This window comes from Strigops habroptila, chromosome 4 (genome assembly GCF_004027225.2).
Source record: "Strigops habroptila isolate Jane chromosome 4, bStrHab1.2.pri, whole genome shotgun sequence".
Taxonomy (NCBI): domain Eukaryota; kingdom Metazoa; phylum Chordata; class Aves; order Psittaciformes; family Psittacidae; genus Strigops; species Strigops habroptila.
In genome coordinates, this window is record NC_046358.1 from 75,018,451 (window position 1) to 75,040,613 (window position 22,163).

Consider the following 22,163-nt stretch of genomic DNA (forward strand, 5'->3'; position numbering starts at 1 on the left):
GCACACAACTTCCCCAAGCTCTGATCTTCTTAGCACAAATAGAAAATAACTTAATTTTTTTCCTTCCTGTGCATATACCCTGGGATACTTCACATTCCCTCCTACTCCTACACCTCCGTGTTCCTTTTCATATCTCATAAATAAAACCCTCCAGCCTGCCTTCCTTCCAGTTACTTTGTACATATCACTACCCTCTTTGCATGTTCCTTTGCCTCAGCACACATCCAGCACCTGCTGTACACACACATCTAGCCTCTGTGTTGAACAGTCTTTATGCAATAGGCAGTTTTCTTAGACCAATATATTTCTAGTAAAAGTTAAATCTTTATCGTTATTCCCAACAGCTGCAGTTTAACTTCCAAGTGACAGGGAAGAAAAGTGTTAGCCCCATTTTGCCTGACAAAAGATTTTTGTTAGAATATTCTCCTCCAGGACCCTGCTCCTAGAGAAGAAATTTGCTTTATGAAAAACATTGACAGTAAAATACTACTAACCTTGCAAGTACTTTCTCAAACATTGTATCATTGTATTTCACTTAATTTTAATCACATGTAACTGCATATAACAAAAGACACATTAGACAGAAGAGCTGAAATGCTCCCTTGAGAGCCTCCAGCTCAACAAGTGTGCACCATGTTCACCACCCAGTGCACGGGATGCAGCAAATAAGCCACATCAATGCACAGCTTGCTGTCCTGACCCCCCACCTTCTCCACCAGCTCACCCTATCCCCCCTCCTTGCATGTCAGCCTCACACAGCCTGCATTACTGCTGCTTGTTAACCTCCATCTCTGCATCCTAACAACTGCCTCAGCTGTGAATAACATAGGAGAGACCTTTAAAACTACATGAATACATGTGTGCACCTCAAATGCTGCCTGGTTTGACTCCACTTTAAGCAGCGCATAGAGTTTCCCAGCCCTAAGTCCACACAGCCTATATAGAGACAGTTAAATTCTCTGACTACCTGCAACTGCAAAGACACAGACTTTGCGTCTCAACAACTAAGCATCTCACTGTTTCCATCACTGGGAAAACATTTAAAGAGCTGCTGAAAAATCAAAGATTCATGGTGCTATTCAACAATTATTTCTTTCCCAGTCATGAGGTACTTTGAAAAGTCCAGACAACACAGATTCTGTAGTTCACACCAGAAAATCAAAAGATTATAGCTCTTCAGATATAAAAGATATGATAGCCCTCAGAGTAACTCTAAGTAGAACAGGTGGATGGTACAAGCTTGGAGGTATTATTCATGTACTAAGTGTCCTATAAAATTATCAGTAGAATTATCTGTAATATGTCAGCTTTCAGTCTTTGTCCTACTATTGGTTGCCCTCCCTTTTTCTCTGGTTTTCCTTTTGACTGAACATTTGTCTATAATTTTTGCTCATCTTTGTTATTTTTTCAGTTTATTAAGTGCCAGTTCATAACAGGTATCTCCCTTCCCTTTCAGTTTCTCTTTCTGCTCTGTTTCCTATGAATACTCTTGCCCCATATAACCTTGAGCATGGTAGATTGTCTACAGTTTACCCCAGCTAGCAGTGGAGGAACCCTCCACATACCTTTCTGCTTCCTTTGCTCTGGGGATCCTTCAAGATAAGTCAAAGGGACAGGGATTCTTTGTTCTCCATATACTGTTTGATAAGCTATGGTTGTAGCTAAGGGGAGGAAGTTCTGGAGCAGGGGAATGTAGAAGCTTGGGTAAGAGTACATGAGGATTGAAGCCTGGGGACAGGGATAGAGGGGATGAAAGGGTGGAAATCAAATCCAGGTGAACTCGTGGAGAGCTAGTCACTGCCTTGAGCAAGGAATAAACAGTTAGTGAAGTGATACAAGAAACTTGAATTACCCACTGCCCTCTTTTATTATTGACAAGAGGAGAAAGAGTAGCAGCTTTTGTAAATATGCCCGTGCCTGATCAGGCTGCCTGAGGCAAGGAGTGTTGAATTCCATTGGAACTAAAGGCACTGCAGACAGGGGTAAGGAGGTTAGCCCACCCTGGTACCAGTGGGGAACCCAAGAGATCAGCAAAGCCCTGTCTCTAGCATGATATCCAGCCTTTTGGTAACTGTGAAGCAAATCTCACTTCTCAGGTGCTGTTAAACCAACATATAAATTTAGCAAGTAAATCTGGAAGAATCAGCCTTCCACTCTTCACTCGTCCATAGCACAGCACTTGCCAACTTGCAGCTGTCCATCAACACCCATTGTGGCTTTGCAGCTGATTTCACAACATTTTTCTTGCTGAATGAGCCCTTACTCTGATCTGCAAAACCAACCCAACATCAGGCAGATGCTACTGGCGAAATTCTAGAGTGAACTGTGTTCAAACTGCCATTGACACCAGTGCAGACAAAAAGTCTCTGCAGGCATAGAAGATGTAATTTTCAAGTGCTAGGAGCAGCTTGAAACAAACGGCAGGACCAGAGCTATTGCAGAGAGGATAAATTAGGACTATTCCCAAGACTATGAGAATTAGAACTTTTCAAATCATCATTCACATATGCTATTTTTCATTTCTCTACTGTATGTTACTCACAGCTTGCTTTCTCTAACTCCATTGTGCTCATATAAGATGTGCAGATCATATCAATACTCTCCAAAGACATGCCAACCTTTTGCTCTGATTTCCTCCTTGGTCACCTAGATATCTAAACAGGTTTTAAGCTACTGATCCTCCCATTTACAGAGTCAGCATCTTTTCATACGAACATCAATAAGAGTTTCCAATCTATTTACCTTTCATTAGCACACAAGGATAAGTGTAACATTCTGCCTTGGATTTATTCTGTACTTTATTCTGCAACACATGAAGGTTTATCTGCAGACCTGTTCCTTCTGGAAAATTACACGGACTGGCATTTAAATGGTGTAGCACTAGCAACATACCCACTTCCAACACACATGTACTGTACAATACTGTTAGTTCCCAACACTTAGATTCATCCTGAAGAGTAAAAGAGTGGGAGAGATGCAGCCCTGAGCCCCTCATTTCTATTCCCCATGGCCTCTTTAAATGAGCTTTCCCTTGAGAGGGGCAAAGCCAATGGAACAGAGTCCTTCGTGAGACCGTTACAATCTCCATAATGGGCCTGGCTGGCTATAGATGGAGGAGCCCAGGTATGTTGTACTCTTACTGATTTTGACCCTTCCATTTCTGTACATTTGGAAGCAGCCTTTGTTTCTGTTAAAGGTGCTACTTCTATATTCTCTTTTCCAGGACTGAGGAGGAGAGGGCTGAGGCTGGGGACCTGAGGTTACAGTGCCTCCATAGCTGCTCCCCAAATAGTAAGTGACCATGGCTTGAATATGTCCAATGATACGCAATGGCTTGTACCATCCCCACACTGGCTCCTTGGGGCTAAGAATAAGGTTTGCAGTAGGGAGCTATGGAAATGGAGGTTTTGTAACCTTCCCAGACAGTGTTGCCCAAATGATAATCAACTAGCATATGAACAGTACAAAATTTTCCAGGATTCACTTTAGAATGTGCACATATCCTATAATTTTATGTTATCTCAAGAAGCTGTGACTTCATAGTAGTTTAAAAATATGTTCTAATTTACACCTGTATAACTTTCATTATCACTACCTTTTATTCATCTATATTTATCACCAATTCATGATGATGCATGCTATTGAATATAAAAATGATTGAAAGCAGCTTTGGTAGACAATAATGTTAGTATAATTAATGCCATTTCTTGCACTTATTCAGAAAATTGCTATGCTTTTATTCAGCATTTGCAAAAATTCTTACTTTAAGCTATGGAATCAGTGGTTCAATGTACGGAGCAGTATTGGAGCATGGCTCCTGCCCTGCTCTGAATACTATACTTTTCCTTTACTCTCCAGGAAAGATGTGTGCAGTTTCATGCATCTATTTCCGTGCAAAGAAAGCAAGTGATTCTTCATTCAGCAGGAGGGAGACTTGGGAAGGTGACTTGCTGTCTCTGCGCTATTAAAATTTGGAAACCTCATAGCATTTTGCTGCCTCTGTCTTGCTGAGATGCACATCTCAGCCATGTACTTATGGAAGCTTGGTGTTCATAACCCTAATAATTGAGGGTCCTGATCCCTCATCAGACCTGCTGGAACAGCTCTCCAGTCCCACGTCACTGCAGGTGGTCTCCCTACAGGCATGATAGTGCTAGAATTGGTCTCCAGCTTGGTTTGTCATCAGCTCACTTGGTAACTCCTGCTCCTTGAAAATGCCATGTCAGTTGTGGACATTTCCACAGGTAGATCCACATCCTTCACAGGCCTGAAAATGTCTGTTAGCACAAAATTCATATGGGTCATATTTCCCAAGAAAATTCCCTACCTGCCAAGCTACTGGCTAGTGCTCAAATGTGCTTATTTAATTATGAAGACTGTCCAAAGGTCTTTGTTTCAAAGAACAAATAACTATTCTTGACATTAAGTGTTCCAAGGAATAGAAACAAGGCCTTATTGATCCTATGCCCAGCCCTGTCCCAGTACTTCAATTTAAAGGACATATAGCTTACCTCCATAGGTGTGCTGACAGCTCTGTAAAAGCAAACTGCAAATGAGAAGTCTGGTATCAGGATAAAGAACAGTGGCCATTCTTCAATATTACATCAGTGTCAGCTTCACATCAGTTACCTACTGTAATGAAATCAGATCAATATTAATAAAGTGACATGAGTGAAGTTCTGCTCTCAGTTCACAGTTTACTTATGAATCCAGATCAAGCATCAGAATCTTCATTATTTATGTTTGTTAGGGAGGAAAACACATTAATTAAAGCTGCTCAGGATGGCACAAAGCCTCACAACCTTCAGATGGAAGTCTCCTTCCTGGAAGAAGCCCATCAAGCCGTAACTGTCCTGTCCTTGATCAGAGGCTTCTCTTTAATGTTGTTTCTAGCTTCATAAACTCCCAGTCTTCTTGTCACATTACATATGCAATGGGCTCATGGCCAGCAAAGAACTGTTAATGGCAAGACAACGACATGAAGTCAGAGCAGCCACAAAGGTTACACTGGCCCTTTGGTTATTCAGGGGCCTGCTTGTGTGAAAGAAGAGGGTGCATCACCTAGGACAGCCCAAGTCCTCGCCATTGCTTGGTCAACTCACCACCTGCCTTCCAATAGCAGAGTAAATGCCAGCAGATCATTTGAGCTCTTGCTGAACTCTTCACACAGAGGTGGTCCTGTACCAGTAGGACACGTGGATGTATTACCAGAAGTTATTCCCGCTGCTCACTTCAACCAGCATTCCCTGGAGGACTTGTCAGCTGCCCTCATTTAGAAATGCCCTGAGGCTGTTTTAGTTTGAACCAAACAGCATGTAAGGACTATTCACTCACCCTCAGACATCATGATTTTTTCTATCCTTCCACAAAGACAAAACAGGGCATTGGGTCCTTGTTGAGAGGCAAGGATTTTTGGGGAGTGCTGCTGTAGAGTGAAAGAGTAAAAACTTCAAATAAAAGAAGACTGAGCAATCATACAAGACAAACACCAACTGGCCAGGTGATTTCAGAAGAGAGGATATTAAAGGATTGCGAGTAGCCCAGGAGCACTGTGAAAGCACAGGTAGCACAAAGCGCCTTATGCCAGGCCAGGACCAGGACAGGATCTCGGGTTCCTCTGTTGGTGAGACTAAGCTATCCATTTTGAGAAGTGGCCTTAAATTATAAATTTCATCAGAAGCTTGATTCCAGAAGAGTCTTGATCGGGGCAATGCAATATTCAGTCCTGATAATTCTATATTAAACAATTTAATGTCCAATATTACACTATAATTTTACTTTAACAGGGTTTAAACTTGCCTGAGCTAGGCTAAGAACAGCATCAGGGAACTCTAGCTGTATATTGGCATCCTCTGCTTTCACCAAGCTGCCTTCCTGTGCAAATATATGGTGCTGGCCCCTATATATCTGATATCCCCAGTCATGTTTTGTTCATACCAAATTTAGCATTGCCATTGCAAAGCTCTAAATACTCTTAATACTCTATTGGCTGTCATTTTTGACCTTTGAGGTCTCAACTTTTTCACTCAGAAATGGAGGGCTGGGGCATCCCAATGCACTGGTTGTGCAGTACACAAAAATGATAGAAGGCGAAGTTTCATAGCAGGGTATTGTTGTTGTTGCACAGTTATTTATTACCAAGAAATGCTCACTGTTATTAGGCTCCAGATAGCAATTGCTCCTGATTTCAGACATCTGTATGTCCATGCCACTTCCACCCTCTCCTCCAGTCTTCTCCCACCACTTGGCATTAATATAATGAGTCTGCTGCTTAGATCAATGTGCCTGGGACCCACAGGGCAGATGGGAGAGGTATGGATGATAGGTGTAGAATGAGGGCCAAAAGAGAGGTGGGAGAGCTGTCATAAAGGACGAGGAAGGACAGGTATAGTGGCAAAGCTAAGGAGAGGATGGGTAGCTCAGAAGAGCCAAGAGCTGAGCAGGAAACAGCATGTTCTGACTGTGTGTGGCTAACAGCCTTAGTTGCTATTTGGGGCAGATAAACCCAGGGTCCAGGATACCAGCTTTTCTTGTAGAAAACTGAAAGAATATTCAAAATTAATTCAGCATTAAAAAAATAATATAGTCACTGTTTTGGCAGTGTGGGCAATTTAGGAGGGTCACCTGACAAAGAGGAGGCCTTGAAAAAAGTAATTTTATTCTCATATCATCACCCTGCAGGCATTTCCCCTGGGTCCATCCCACAGCTCTTCTACTATCCTCCCACCCCTGGCTGTCTACAGTAAGATTTATTCAGTCAGCCCCTCAGTGCTTCACTGAAAAGCATATTGTCATTTTCTTCTATTCAGATGAGATCATCAGAAGAACTCTAGTTTTAAAACATGGTGGAAATGATTCATAAAAAAAGAATATCCACTGTTTTTTCTTGGTTGCAAGTGCCACAGAAGTGGTGCTGTATTTGCATGCAACTTTCAAACGTCTTCAAATTCAGTGCTACAAAGACTCTGTTGCACAAGCTCAGCTGGAGAGGGCAAGGCACAGACGGCAGACAAGGTCACTCTGACAACAGGGAACATGCTTTATATGCTGAGCAGCACAGGGCTGGAAGAAGGCAGACAACAAGGGCTTGATGCATTTGAAGTGTCGCTCAAAGTTGAGTCAAGGTTTCTCCTTGTGGAGGTACCTGACAGCTGCAATCACCTTCCTATTTCATGTCAGCATTGATTTCAACTCCAAGTCTTGCAATTCTTCCTGTAATTTATGCAGTTCATAGTGATTCACTACATAGAAACAGGTGGAAAAAAATCCCCTCTGATGGAGCACCATGGTTACAGATCTAAGATCCAGCCTTGCTATATTGAAAGCAATGGGAATTTCATTCCTGTCTTGAGGCAACCCCTTGACCACTAGGAAAGCCCAAAGTTACAGGTCTCAGCTCTGTCCTCATTTACCTCTGCTAAAATCCAGACTGACATTTCACATTTACAAGCTTCAGATTGCTTCTTAAGCAACCAGTTCCTCTGCTTCTGAGATCAGCATGAGGATAAAAGTAAACGCAGTCCCATGTTTAGCATTGCAGACAGTGAAAATTCAAGGGTGGGAAAGGAAAGCAAAATAAAGTGTTAGTTTATAATATTTTTTTTGTTTCCTCCAGTGCACAGGTGAATTGGAAATGTATCATATAAATTTCAGTGAAATTAGTTACAAAACATGTTCTCTGTCACTCTTCCAAATTGTATCTTTCAATAAATGTTCCATCTCCTATAGCTAATCCTGAATTTATGAAAAAAAAAAAAACCCCAAACCAACAAACCCAAACACAGAACAAAAAACCACAAAAACCCCAAAACCCAAAAAAAGCCAGCTGGGTCCAATACTGCTAAAGACATGGAATGTTTCAGACTGTATATGGACCCAAGGAGCCTTTCAGTTACAGTGCATATTATATTACCCCTCCCAGAATGTAGGCAGGAATTAGCTCAGTTAACATTCAGATAGTTTTACACTGTGAGATATTTGAGGATAAATACATATATTTTTAAGAAAGAAAAAAAGTTACAATATGCATTTTTATTTTAGTTGCCTTAAAATTGGGTTTGCTTTTGTCAGAGTAGGTTTCTTATACTTTGCTACAGCAAAAAGTATTTCCTGAATGTGGGGTTTTGTAGTGAAGATTAAGGAATGCCTGCAATTCAGCTCTGATTTAAGTAACCAGCAATTTTGTGTCCTTTGTGCTGGAAGATCCCACTTTTCCACTCCTCCTCTCAGTCCCAGAGTAGCCTATGCACCAACAGACAGCTCTCCTCCCATCTGCCTGCTCCCTGGGGTATGGGGATGCACTCCTTCGACCAGAAGCTCTGGTTCTTGATCCTCACACGTTTACCAGGCTTCTGAGTCTCTCTGGCAAGAAATGAACAACCAGCTTCACCTGTGCCAAATTCCAGCTTTCTGACCACCTCCATAGCACAACCAAACACGCTACAAGCCATCATTCCTTGCATTCGGGAGAGACTGAGAACCAGCAACTCAATTTACAAAGGCAACACAACAAAGATGCCCAGCTCCAGGCTACCCTCGTTCGCACAGCCCACTTCTCCACTGAATCACAGAATAACATGGGTGGACAAGGCCTTTTGCTCACAGCATGTCATTTAGACCAGGCTGGATCGGGCTGCTTAGTTCCTTGTCCAGCTAAGTCCTGAATACCTCTAAGGATGGAGATCCCAATACCTCTCTTGGCCTCTGTCCCAGTGAACACCCTCAGGATGAAAAAGCTTTTCCTTATATCTAGTTGGAAATTCTCATCTCCCACCCCAGTTCAGCCAGTTTATGAAAGCAAGGCACTTATGGAGAAGGGTGCTCCCTCTGACCTGTGTGTTCCTTCTTTTCTCTCCTGCCTTTTATATAACTCATTTAATGCTTCTTTTTTGGCTCTGTTTTTATGCAGTAGCTCTGTTACTGTCTACTTTTCCAATTAGCAGATATCTAAATTTGATTTAAACCTGATAATTATGCTGTGATCTAGCAAAGGCCTGAATTAACCCTATTGATGCTAATAGGTGTGAGGCATGCTCTTTTGGACCTTAAAAATTTGGCATTTAATTGCATCAAACATTGAGAAAGGTGCAGGGAGCTAGAGAAGTGAGTATGTAGCTAATTTAGCCACTGGTACTAACAGGAGAGGACTTCATTCACTGGATCTCATATATGCCATCCAGACCAGGATTTTCTGCTGTCTTCCTCAAAAGAAGTATGAATATACCAGATGCACAAGAAGACTCAGTTGGTCACTGCTATTGCTACAGAAGTTTGTCATGTCCTTTGGCTGTTAGAAATCCTGAATCATGATCTGCACAGTCGATATGTTTGTGTTCCCCTTCAAGGTCAAGGCATTTCTAGCTGCATTTGCTACCCATCAGCACAATTCCAGTCTACAGAGGTACATCTTTCTCTCTTGCCAAACTAAGTAAAATTTAGCCATAGAAAAAAAAACATTGGTATCTTCTCTGCCTGTACACAGTCTACAGCTTGGGGGAGGGAGGGGAAGAAAAGTCCTTTACATACCAAGCTATATAAAAGAAATGTCCTACAATGTCACCACAGGAACGCTGATGTCATCCTGTGCTGCCCTTCTGTTTTTATTTTGCCTGTTTATTCATCCCCTAATACATTGGGTGACTGTGCGGAGCTATCAGGAGACTAAAGTATGTGGGTCCAAAGTGAAGGCAGGTCTTCACACTTTTCAGGAATGATCGAGGGCAGGTGTTGTGGCAACTTGCAAGCCAGGTTTTATCCTTTTGCATTCTTACTGGAATTTGTCACAGTCAATATGCCAGTAGCTTTCTTCCCTTTCCTGTCCTTCCCCAGCACCAAATCCCTGGTTCTTGCAGAGCTGTATGACTTCTGGGAAGAACACTGATATGCCAGTGATTATCACACTGATAATAGCTGCTTAGATGGCACGAGGGAGGAACTGGTCCTGAATTTATGTGCCTTATTCTCAAGCACTTTTTTCTTGTTCATGAGAAGCAGAGGGTTTTACACAGACATGAGAAGCAAAACAGCCTATGGGGAAATGCAGTTGTGGGAAACAGGCTTAAAATTGTCCTGAAATAGGCCTAAAAATGTCTTACAAACCTTCAGCCCAGTCCAGAGGACAAAGTGTGTGTTTGTCTTTCTTTAGGGCTTCACAACACCCAGCTCTAAATGTCACTAGCACGCAGAGGAACAGGAGTGACCATAATGCTCAGAAAATACCCCCATTCGCTACGTCAAACTCTTCCAGCGTCACATCAAGCAGCTCTTCACTTTCATCAGAACCAACCAGCCAGATCTCCATGGTTCAGGATCAAACCCTGCTGGACATTACCTCCATCACTAGATTGGCCCCAGGAGAACCACCAAACCCTCAACCATTTGAGCAAAGAGATAAACATTTAGCAATATCGTGTCCCAGCCCACTCGGAGCAAGGACTATTCCAGCATCTTGCCCAGCCAGCCCCAGGCTCAGTGTAACACCCAGCTCAGCCAAGCCACAGCAATACTCTGACTCTTCTCCAGTCAGTCCAGGGATCAATGCAGCTTCCTTCTATACCTTTTGTCCTCACACAGCACAAAACGTACAAGCTTCAGCATCAGATCACACACTGACCCCAACCAGGAAAAGCACAAGGCCTCCAGCAATGACTCCTGAAGATAGTTCCCAGTCTCCTGGCTATTCTAAAACTGGATTAAAGAATACAGGAAAGGGTTTTGAATCAGATCTGGAAGATCCTGGTCATGAAAGGTATGTATCCAGACCATACACAGGTTTAAGTCCTCCAATGACTCAACCTGGCATAAGGTCATTAAGAGCCCCCCATAAAAAAATAAATATCTTTTACGATTTAGATGCTCCCAGTGGCTTTTTAACCAGTAACTACCCTATGCTCCCACCAAACCCTGTTATCTAAGAAGCAAAATACCGTATTTTTCATACATTCATTTAGCTCTTCAGGCCTGATTACAGACCATCCCTGGGCCTGACTGTCAATCTCAGTTCCTCCAGCAGGACACAGCTTTAAGGTGCCTCATTTCCTTCCAGATGAGAAAGCACATCTCTCTCTATATTAGCAGAGAGAAACTCTGCTGTTACTATAAAGCCTGACAGATAACAGCTGGGGATGGTATCCAGTGACATAGCCAGTATCTCCCTTCCCAATCCTCAGGCTCTGTGGTTCCGACCATGGGCAAGCTGGGTGGATTTCACCCCTCTGAGCTTCTGAACTCCACACTGTGTCTGCCACTTCTTTCTTTGGCAGGACATTTGTAACCATGAAGGAATTCCAAGCCATGGAGAAAGAACTAGAGGATGTAAGAGAAGAACTGAAATGCCTGAAGTGGAAAGTGAGACACATTGGTGAGACAGTGCAGCCCTTGGCTGAAGACAGCAAGCGTTACAACGGCTATACCCTGACAGAGCTCAAGGCAATGGTGCAGTTTGAAGATGACCCTTACAAGGCTGCACACAAGATCCTAACTGCACTCTTCAGTGATGTCTACTTGCTACAGCACTCAGTCACTGAACAGGCCTGCAAATCCCGATCTCTGCCCAAGCCCAAAATAGACCCAGAGCTGTACATGGTGTACTGTGACATTCTGAGGAGCATATTCCCTGGAATTAGCAGCCAGACCTTGAGGGAGGAGACACAACACATGCAGAAAAGCACCCAGAAAGAACTGCAACAACACCAGAGCCCCCAAGACGTTCTGCAAAGTGAGAAGTGTCCAATGATTTTAGAGGATTAACTGTGGTAGGTACCATCGGTTGAGTCTATCCCTTCTAGGTATGAATCATCTCTAAAGATACTGGTGAGCTCTGAGCCCTTCATGCCACTTGCCCAGTGAGACAGGGTGGGAAGGCATTCTGCATACTTCTGACATTCTAGAAAAAAAATGCCCCTTAGTGTCTTTTTCAACATATGGACGTCTCCTTTCCAGCAACTACAAATGCTGACAAAAAGATCCAGAGAAGGCATTGTATGTCCACGCAAGGGCATTCTCTCAGCCCCAAACAGACCAACAAACCAGCATCTGGGTAGTTTCTATTTTCTAGAGTATATCATTCATTAAATGACATTACTTGTTAGAAAATTGTGCCTGGGTTGTTTTGTTTCAAGTTTGGGGTTCTGTTTTGGGTTTGGTTTGTTGGGGTTTTTTTTGTCTCACAATGCTTTGCACATCAAATCAACCAATAATCATATCTTGGATACACACTGGGTTGAGACCTGGGCATGCAGCAAACCACCCTCTCTGCCCAGCTGCATCCTGGGTTACATGGGAAGAAAACCAGGCACAGAAGTCAGCAACAGCAGTGCACCCAAGCAGGTCTCCATTCCGGGTAACTGGGGCTTGGGTCATAAGAGTGTGCAACATGCCCCTAAATCACCAAGCCACCAGTGACACAGGTAAAGGTCTGTGACCTCCATCTCTCCCAGCCTCTGACAACGGAGCTGACAGACCAGCTCGCATGTTCACAACCGTGCTTTGCCTTCCTGTGACAATGGTGCTGAATGGCTGGGCCCTTGCAAACACTGTGGAGCTCCTTCCTCCTTGTCTGGGACCAGCAAAGTGCAACGGATGAACCACAGTTTGTCCATCAGGTTTTGCTCACTGGCCTTGCAGCTCATTTTGTAAAGATCAGGTGAGGATGGAGGGTTGGAGAGATGCCCTTGTACCATTTTGTTCAGTACCAATGGAAGATACTGCTTCCTTACCCTACTGGTTCCACCACCTCTTTCAGACAATCATTGACACTTCTTAGAAACAGTCACTTCCCTGGCCTCAATGTGACAGGTACATCAAAACCCAGAACACGTCCATCCTGCACACTGCTGCTGCTCCCTGCCAGGCCACTGAGGATAGCAAGGTGAGCAAAAGGTGACCTGTGAGTTCAGCCTACCTTTCCCTCTGCTGAGATATAATCCAATTCTTAAGCTTATTCCAAAAACAACAGGTAGGAGGAGAGAAAAAAAATTAGAAAAAAATAAAAGCAGCTTATTCCTTGTGTCATCACAGCTCCAGACATCTTTGGAGATAGGAGGGGGCAGTACACTCCAAGGACACGCTCTGTACCTTCTGTATAAGGATGTTCTGATATTTGTATGAGACACCTTACCTGTCTTTCAGCATGATGTACCTATACTGTTCTCTGCTGGGCTTATAAATATGGTTTTTAAGCTCTTTCTTTACTATTAGTAATTTATTTTACTTACGCTCTGATGTGCAGACACAGGTACAGCACTTTGCCCATGTAGTCTTTCTGTACCAAATACAGCTAAGATGTACAGCCACATCCTGCACATTACCAGGTAGCTACAGCAACACACAGGGTTATGCACAGCGTACACCCTTGGGGCAGTCACAGCACCAAAGGAAGGGACAGGTAAAGAATGCTCCCCCCAGCCTGCCAGCTCCCTTCGCAGATGAGCACAAGGGTGAGAAGAGGAGGGATGAAGCTGCTGGAGATGCAGTGTCACCTCAGAGCAAATCACACACCCCGGTGAGCACCACAGCGGATTATGACAAATGGCCTGGAAGGCTCCATGCACCATGGAGGAGATGTTTGTGTCTCACACAAGCACCTTCCTGCAACCACTTATGTTCTACTTTCATAGTTCTTTCTTTTGTAGGAAAATGTCTCCCTTTGGTTCACATGGGTGGGAATAGGCTGGCCCTCCTCCCACAGAACTCACACAGGTACTGCTCCGGACCTGGTTTCATATGACAGACCAGACCCCGAGCTCTCAGAGGTCTCTCTTCAGAGTTCTCCATAATCCTCAATGGGCAAAGAACTGAGGAAAATGCAATATCAATCTTCATAATTTCTATTGCTTGCCCTCTCTGTCTGTAAAATCTGACAGTTGTTCCTGTAAGAACAGGCTCTGTGGCAGCTCATGTTCATGAGACCAGACAATATGCTCAGATTATTTCTTTTAGTCTTGTCCTCCTCATGTCTACTAGTAACAAGGCTGTACAGGCCTATGCATTATTTTTATTAGCATTGCATCATCAAGCAATGAGTCGCTTTCAGGTTTCAGTGTCATCTTTCTCCTGGATCGGTTGTGATATGGATCACTTCTGCCTATTTTAGAGATGTGCATTAGGTCTTTCACCCTGATAGTCCTGGCTTTTAGCTATTCCAGTGGAGCTTCCAGGTTATTTATATCCAATTAGAGTTGGCCAGTCTTGCCAGACCTTCCATACATTATTATTAGGTATCTCCAGCTTCTGAGTACTAGAGTCCGCTCCCAATGCCCTATGTGCAGCAGCAGCCCAACTGATCGGCTGCACGGAACCTGTGAAAAAAGGAACAGGGCATACCCATGACATTTGTCCTTTAGACTCCTTGCTTCCTTCTTTCCTGTGTCCATACCTTGAAGGCAGCTCTGCCTTTGTGAGGACAGTTTGTTCTCCAGTTACTATACCTGCAGTTACTCTCTGTACCTGTGTGACCATTTCCAGCATTTGAGTCACTTCCCTGATTTTTCTACAGGGAGAAAAATCCACCAATTTTCTACTAATTTTCCTGAGAGCTTCTTGTTGTTTGTATTCCTGTGCATTCCCAAATCCTTTCATCCTTTTACAAGCCTTAGCTTTCCTTGCTAGCTTTGCTTACCTAGATTTGCTGGGGAGAGAAGCACAGCTGTCTTCCCACAATTCTGAAGAGCTTTTCTGTGCCCAGTCTATTTTTTCTGTAGTCACCCACTCCTAACACAACAGGAGGATGAGGGCTGAACGCCTACACCAGCAGAAAGAGCCCTTCTCCTTGGAGGGTAAGAAAACTGAGTCAGCATAACAGAAGTAAGACAACAGTATCTTAAATACACGGTCCTGAAAGGAATTTTTTTGCTTTCACTTTCAGCACCCTGCACTTGCCAGAAATGTGTCCTGTTACAAGCATGCTCTGCCCTAAGACTTTAGGTCTTGCTGCCTGGTATTCAGACAGAAAGGCAATTACATTATTCTGATGGTTAAAAAAGATTCGGCAATCATTCTTCTTGGACAATCCATGCTTATTTGCACTGTGCCTGCATTGCTCCTTAGCCTAAATAAGCCTTCTCTCCAAAATGTTATCACCATCCCTTGTATAGAGACAGACAGAGAATGCAATCAGACACATAGTGAAAAATTAGTCTATAAATCCATGTTGCATTCCATCTATACTCCATTCAACTACATAACTCTATTTTTTTTTCCTTGAACATGTATTTTCAAGTCTGAAGACCCAATACTAGACCAAATAATTTTTTTCTTTCCTTTCTTAACTACAGGCATCACATTTCCTATTCTCCAGTCATACCCAAATACAGAGATTCATTAGCATTACACTTATGCAAGTAACATGCACAGTCTGTTATGTATTCATCTCTGCATGTAACCTGAGGACCCAAGAGCCACAGCACAGGTTGTCTTCCCCTATGTCATCTCTAGGAGCAGATGTCTAGTCAGAAGTGTGAGGACGTGAATACTTTTTCCAGCCTCAGGTGATCTGTAGTTTGTACTGACTGATTGCATTAAATAAGCAGCCTTTTAATGTCCACCATGCTGTGGCTCTGTAGGCTCAGTTGCACAACAGTCTACAGCAGATAAGTTATGTTATGTTAAACAGAGGGTCCTGATACTGGTCATAGAATTGCAGAGTAATTAAGGCTGGAAAGAGCCTCTGGAGGTCAACTGGTCCAACCCCTCTGATCAGACAGCATTCTACTAAAAGAAACTGAATAATAAAATACGTGCTGCAAAAACTAAGCCACTGCAATACAACAAACAGCTGGCAACAAACACACACACCCCAGAAAAAAAGAGAAGCCATACAAACAACCTGGACTCGAATCACTTGCAGATCAGATCCACCATCTCCCAGAAGCACTGTGCTCAGAGATGATCTGCACGGGAGCTCTCCACAGGCTATTTACATCTGCATCAGTGGATAAAGAAGATAAATGGCAAAGTTTCTGTGGCAGTGTTTTGGAGGGCCCTTTACCGTGGTTCGATCTACATGCCTTGCCAATCCGTTTTTCAGACTTCTCATTAATATCTCTAATGCATAATTGCAGTCAAAATCAGTCACTGAATCATACATTTTATGAGCTCATGCTTACCCCTTCATATTGTTAATAATAATATCTCTGCATAATGTGAACACTTGCTGCAAAACAAGTCCACCAGCCCTTCTGGTTTATGACTTAAAATATAGGAGAGCTAGTTTCAGGCACCTGTCAACTTCTTTATATTAATTATCAGCATCACCTATACTGAAATCTGAGTCACAAGGGTTTGGGCAGTACCATTAATTGCCACGAATCCTTTCTCAACTCTTCCTACCTGAATGCCTCCTTCTTATGTGTTCTCTATATATTTACATATCTTGTTCCTCTTGCACACTCCAGTTCAACTTCACTTCAGTAATTTTCACATTAAATCTACAATATTTGTTTCCCAAGGTGAAACTGCTCCTGGAGACCCTTTTCCATTTCTTGTATCGGTATCCTTCTACAGACGGTTACTCTTTCACTATAAACTGGAGCCCTCCGCCATGGACCTCTCTTCCCCTTGCAGTTTGACAGGCAGACAAGTGAACAAGAAGTCATCCCCCAACCCTCATTCCCAAACCACAAGCAGATGACCAAAGTGCAAATCTCCCTTGGGCCTTAAAGCTACTGCTCCAGTAAAAAGTGGCACTGGGGGGATCCCAAAGGACTTGAGATGCACAAGGATGGAACACGCACTGATTTACCCAAGTACTGCCCTGAGAAACGCAGATCTTATGTTAGCTTCTTGCAGGTTCACTGGAAAGAATATATTTTCTCAATGCCACAAAGAGAGTCATTAAATTACATACCAGTGTTGTGCTGGGTCAGTTGGGTTTGATCAGATCTCCCATTTTGTGTTAATATTCAGACACATGACCATCCCAGAGAGATGAATAATAGGATCTATTTAATTTCTCCGACAATATTAAACATAATGAAAAGTCTTACTATCATCCCACATCCTTCTCCATGAATTCTGGCCACAGACAGATCTCCTGTTGGTAACGGAAATGTCAGTTTGATTCATCTGTTCACCAGTTAGTCCTTACCAAACAAATTTCAATATATAGCAAGCCATCCAAAAACATTCCTTTGGAAACAAGCCAGAACCAACATTCACTGTAGATTAGTTTTTACCTCTGTTTAGGCTTACAGCATTTCAGGTGGCTTTCCTACTTACTCTATTTTTAGCAGTGCCTCCAGCAGACCAGGAAAGAGGCAGATCATAAGACTTCTGCTAATCTGCAAATCTGAACTTATCGTTGGGAGGCCAAATTTATTATTATACAGCTAGATGACGACAGCAGAGATGACCTTTCTGCAATGCCAGAAGTCTTATCCACGCTGATCTAGGCATTTAATCAGGAGGGAGAAGTATAGATTATTATGTGTCAAAGGAAAAACTTTTTCCCTATTCAGACAGTCAAGTATTAAAACAGATTGCCCAGAGAGGTTGTGCAGCCTCCAGCCCTAGAGGTTTTCCAGGCCAAACTGGATGAAGCCCTCTGTGTAACCCGCCTGACTTTTGTAAGGTAAAAAACAAAAAGTGTGTAATTGCAGAAAGCAGCCACGAACACCTTTGATGAATGGGAGCACAGAGCCATGAATAACAACAGGCAGGAACAGCCCCGTCAGTGTTTCACACTTGCTGAGCCACACTTGTTAGCAAGCAGGTTGACAGCCCTCACTGTCCCAGCTCAGCTCGCTGGGCAGCTGACTCATTTTCCTGCCAACCACTCTGTGCATTCGGTAAAGCCAATGTGCCAGTGCTGCCTCAGTCCTCGCCCTTTTTGATGGAAGATGAAAGCTCTCTATTCCTCAAGATGAAAGTTCTTTCCCCAGCTTGTTATAGACAGAAATGTCTTTTCTGGCAGCCAACTTATGCTGCCATCTGGCATAAGAGAAATCTTAGTGGAAGACAAAAGGGCTCAACTGCTCCTAGTTCATTACCTTTAACACAGGGCCCATCTCTTCTCCCAGGTACAGTGCGCTCCTTGGGTGAAGAGACATTTCCCTGAGAAACCTTCACAGCCATAGCTGCTTCTTCTTTATTTCCCTACCCTTTACGCCTACAACGCTTGCTTTCCATCCAAGCCTTTGATCAATATCTGTTTCAGCTCCAGCCATCCTGACTGGGACATGGTTTGGAGATCAGTTCGGTCCATGATCCTCAGCTGGTCTCACATTCTCAGGAGGCAGCAGTTGAGTACAAGGCTCCTTCTGGCCCTTACAATAGCTCCGAGATGCAGTGTCCAGATCTACAAGTTCTTTTTAGCACTGCACCCTCCCCCTGCCTCCTCCAGGGCCAGAAGACTTTCAGGAAGCAACTGTCATCTTTGCCAAGAAGATGGAGACTTGGCTATTTCTAAGTTCCTTTAGCATTCTCCAGCATTCACCTCCACATGCTTAGCCCAGCTTGATGAACTGCCAAAAACCATCTTTTCCAGTTAGGTTCAAATAAACTAAGGAACACATGCAACTGAGCTCTGAAACAATGTATCTGTCTGATATATGTCCTTAGGTTTATGGTTCCCCAGAATGCACATCCTCTTGGGAAAAACTCCACAAAATCTGACATTCTGACATTTCTGGAAGTCCCATGAGCAACAGAGCAAAGATGCATTCTAAGTCAAGTTGATTTTAGTCCCATCAAAGAGTTCTTTGAGCGAGTTGAAAGCTAAAGTTAGGACTTCACTGTGGTCTCGTTGTATAATTGGGACCTTCCAGAAATAAACAACATACCCAGGGAAGGCTGGTAGCAGATCATGAGTGGTGATTTTCCTCTCCTAAGTAGAGCCAAAGCAGTGAGCTATGGGTGGAGGACCATGAAATGTTGGAAGCAATAGTCCAGGCTGGGAATCTCTTACCCTGCTGATCATTAGGATAGTCAGTTCTGTCCTTCAACCAAAAGCTAAGAAAGCAAACACTAGAAAGCCATCAGACAGGAGGTCTGTAGCCTTGTTCTCACATTTTCCAGTAATTCCTAGGTCAGTAAGAAAGAAGTAACAAATTGCAAATGTTTCCTTTTATGCCTAGAACGCAACACTGCAGCACTTCACAGGGTCCTGAGCCAGAGTGATGGGAGCTGATGCTATTAGACAAGGGTGGAAAATGGATCTCTTCCCAGTAAGATTTAGAGGCCAGTCGGACAGGAAATTACTCCAGGTGGGCACTCTGTCCCCATCTCTCAGCTCTTCCTGCAGCTAGGAGATTCACTCTATAATTGCTTTCTTAGTCCACATTTTATCCTCAGCTGACAGAATTCCATTAGGGTGATAGAAGCTGTGTGATAAAGGGATGTTTGTGTCTCACATGGGCTGTAAGTCATTTCTCAGCAAACAAGCAAATAGTCACAGAAATGGGCAGAGAGACCATTGAGCCAGGAATCCCCCTTCTTGCGCTCTGAACACCAGGACCTCAGCGCCCAAATGGAAGCAAACATTTTTCCAGTGTGTTATTCTCCCCTCTGCTTCCCCTGATGCTCTTCAGAGGAGACATATCAGTCAGTGCACATCTCCAGACTGAACATTTCTCTCTGAAGTATTTTTGAGTGGACAATAATCCATGAGGCAAATGTGCAGCACCCACACCCCTAGAGATGAAGGCACCATTGAAATAGGAGCCACTGGCACTGCAACCATGGGGGTTGGTCCCAGTGCTCATTCAAGCTCTGTTACACGTTGTTCTCATCCTCACATTATCAATGTCAGCGAGTCACATCTCTGCTTGTTCCAGTGCTATACAAGTATATCTTACATCTTACAGGATGAATCTGTAAGTTTACTGTGCAGCTCTTACAGGTTCGTCCTCCAAAATGAGGATGAATCTCCTGACTCAGTAATACACAAGCTTCATGTCTTCTATGCTGCCTTTAACACTGTCTGCATCAGTGCTTGTTCTCTTGTCCAGAGACAGGTGCTTCTCACTGTTTAAATTCTGCTGTATTAAACCACAAAAAGGCAGAAATTGAAAAGAGACATTGCAGGCCTTCCCAGGCATCCTGGTTTTCAGATTACGCTGTGAAGACTGATAAAAGTATCTTTTTAGAGATCACAAAGAGGCATCATGACATGTACTCCCTCACAGATTATTTCTTTATCCCTGCCTTTCTCAGTGTCACTGTGGGACAAATCAATTTGTGTTATCTCGATCCAACCCCTTTAAAGCAAGTCACTACAGGTAAAGGTGAGCAATCAAGACATGAAGGTTTTCGAGTGGCCCAGAAATTGGAACTGGGTGAAAGTTTAACAATTTACCTCAAAGTCTTTGGCAAGATTTCATATTAATCCTTCTTTGTCCTTTGTCATGCTTTTGACAATGTCAAATGATGTTACTGAGCACATTCTTGCTGAATTACTCTTGCTGAAACTGTGCCTGACATTGACAGAAGTGCTCTGTGGGGATTTCCATGATTGCATGTTTACTCTTTCTCTTTTACCTCCTGTAAATCCTAGACTGACACGAATGACTTGTGACTAGTTAGTTAAAAAAAGGTGAAAAATGTAATAAAACCTTTCTAGGGGGTTTTTAACCCTGATTCACTGCGGAAATGAGTCAAGTAACTCTGAATATATAGGCCTGACTAGGACAATGAGTTATATTTGGTTATATAAAGGGTCATTGCATCTCAGCTCCAATTAGGAGGGCAAACTTTGACATCTCCTACCCTACAGCGATTAATGAAGTAATTTCTAAACATTATGCTACTTTCTATATATGACTGTCTGGAATCAAGGACTTCATTAGGCCTTGCCTCAGTGGCGTATGTCATCCCAGAGCAGACAGAAGCTGGCAAACCCTTCTTTCAGACATACACAGCAGGGGAGGATGTTCCACAACTTAGCAATATTTGGAAATACTTTACAGGCTTTCATGGTCTTTCCACAGTGTGGTAATTGTGTGGAATCTCTTGAATGGGTAAAGGGAGCTGCTAGGAGTGGCTGGCAAAGGGTAAAAGCCAGTACTCTAGGTGCCAGACCAGCTGCACTGGATACAGATTCTCAGAGGCAAAAGGTGTGAAAACTGGCTGCAGTTACCAACTGACCACGGAAGAAGAGTTGGTGGCAGAGAAAGATTGATAAGAGTGTCCTGGTTTCAGCTGGGACAGAGTTGATTTTCTTTCTAGTAGCTGGTACAGTGCTGTGTTTTGGATTTAGGGTGAGAACAATGCTGATAACACACTGATGTTTTAGTTATTGCTCAGTAGTGCTTATCCTGATCAAGGACTTTTCAGTCTCTTGTGCTCTGCCAGTGAGGAGGGGCACAGCCAGGACAGCTGATCTGAACTAACCAAAGGGATATTCCATACCATAGAATGGCATGCTCAGGATACAAGCTGGGGAAAGTTGGCTTGAAGAGGCTGATCACTGCTCAGTGACGGGCTGGATATCAGTCAGTGGGTACTGAGCAATTGTACTGTGCATCGCTGTTGTTTGTTGGGGTTTTTTGTTTGTTTGTTTTATTTTTATATCTCTCTTTTTGTTATTTCATTATTAGTATTAGTATTAGTATTATACCTTATTTTAATTATTATCTGTTCTTATCTCAACCCATGATTTTTACCTTTTTTCTGATTCTCCTCCCCATCCCACGGGGGAAGGGGGTGAGCAAGTGGCTGTGTGGTATTTAGTTGCCAGCTGAGGTTAAACCACAACAGAGAGAACTGTGAACCATCTGAGCCTGACCAAGTAATCTGCAATAATTTACAAAACCTGGACTTACCTCAAAGGATTAGGATTGAAAAATCATTAGTCCATTGCATAGGATTTGAGATACTCCAGACAGATACAGAGAAGACAGATGAACATAGAAAAGTCCTCTCCTCCTCATGCCTTTTCTGATCAATAAGAAGGGTGCTATTCTGTGCCAGGGAACATGACAGATTTAATTTCTCTTCAATGCGATTTGTTCAGAAGAACAAACAATGTGACAGGCCTCATCTCATCTAGAGATTGCCTATATGACAAACTTGTGATTGTGCCTTAAGTCTTAAAAACCTTGCAATAGCCTCTCCTCTTCCAAATGCACACATTTGAAACTGTTCTTAGCACTACCAATAACCCTCCTTTCAGCTCCTCCTCTTCTTCATTGTGGAGTTGCACGTAAAGGTTATCTGATGTGGAGCAAAAA

The 22,163-nt window shown here is 43.2% G+C and overlaps 1 protein-coding gene across 6 annotated transcripts in view; it reads left to right on the forward strand.

Moving 5' to 3' along the window:
• The window catches only part of GSG1L (GSG1 like), a 97,508-nt gene that overhangs the window by 43,212 nt on the left and 32,133 nt on the right, over positions 1-22,163 (forward strand). For 3 of the 6 annotated variants that reach the window (XR_003990907.1, XM_030482408.1, XM_030482409.1), the window contains exon 6: positions 3,224-3,291. Coding sequence is in view for 4 of the 6 variants with exons in the window: in XM_030482408.1 (XP_030338268.1) it covers positions 3,224-3,291 (68 nt within the window). In the remaining 2 variants the exon portion in view is untranslated. Of the gene's footprint in view, positions 1-3,223; positions 3,292-3,858; positions 3,943-10,144; positions 10,748-11,261; positions 12,143-22,163 lie in introns of those variants that run through there. The other 3 variants (XR_003990906.1, XM_030482407.1, XM_030482406.1) reach the window with 3 other exon arrangements.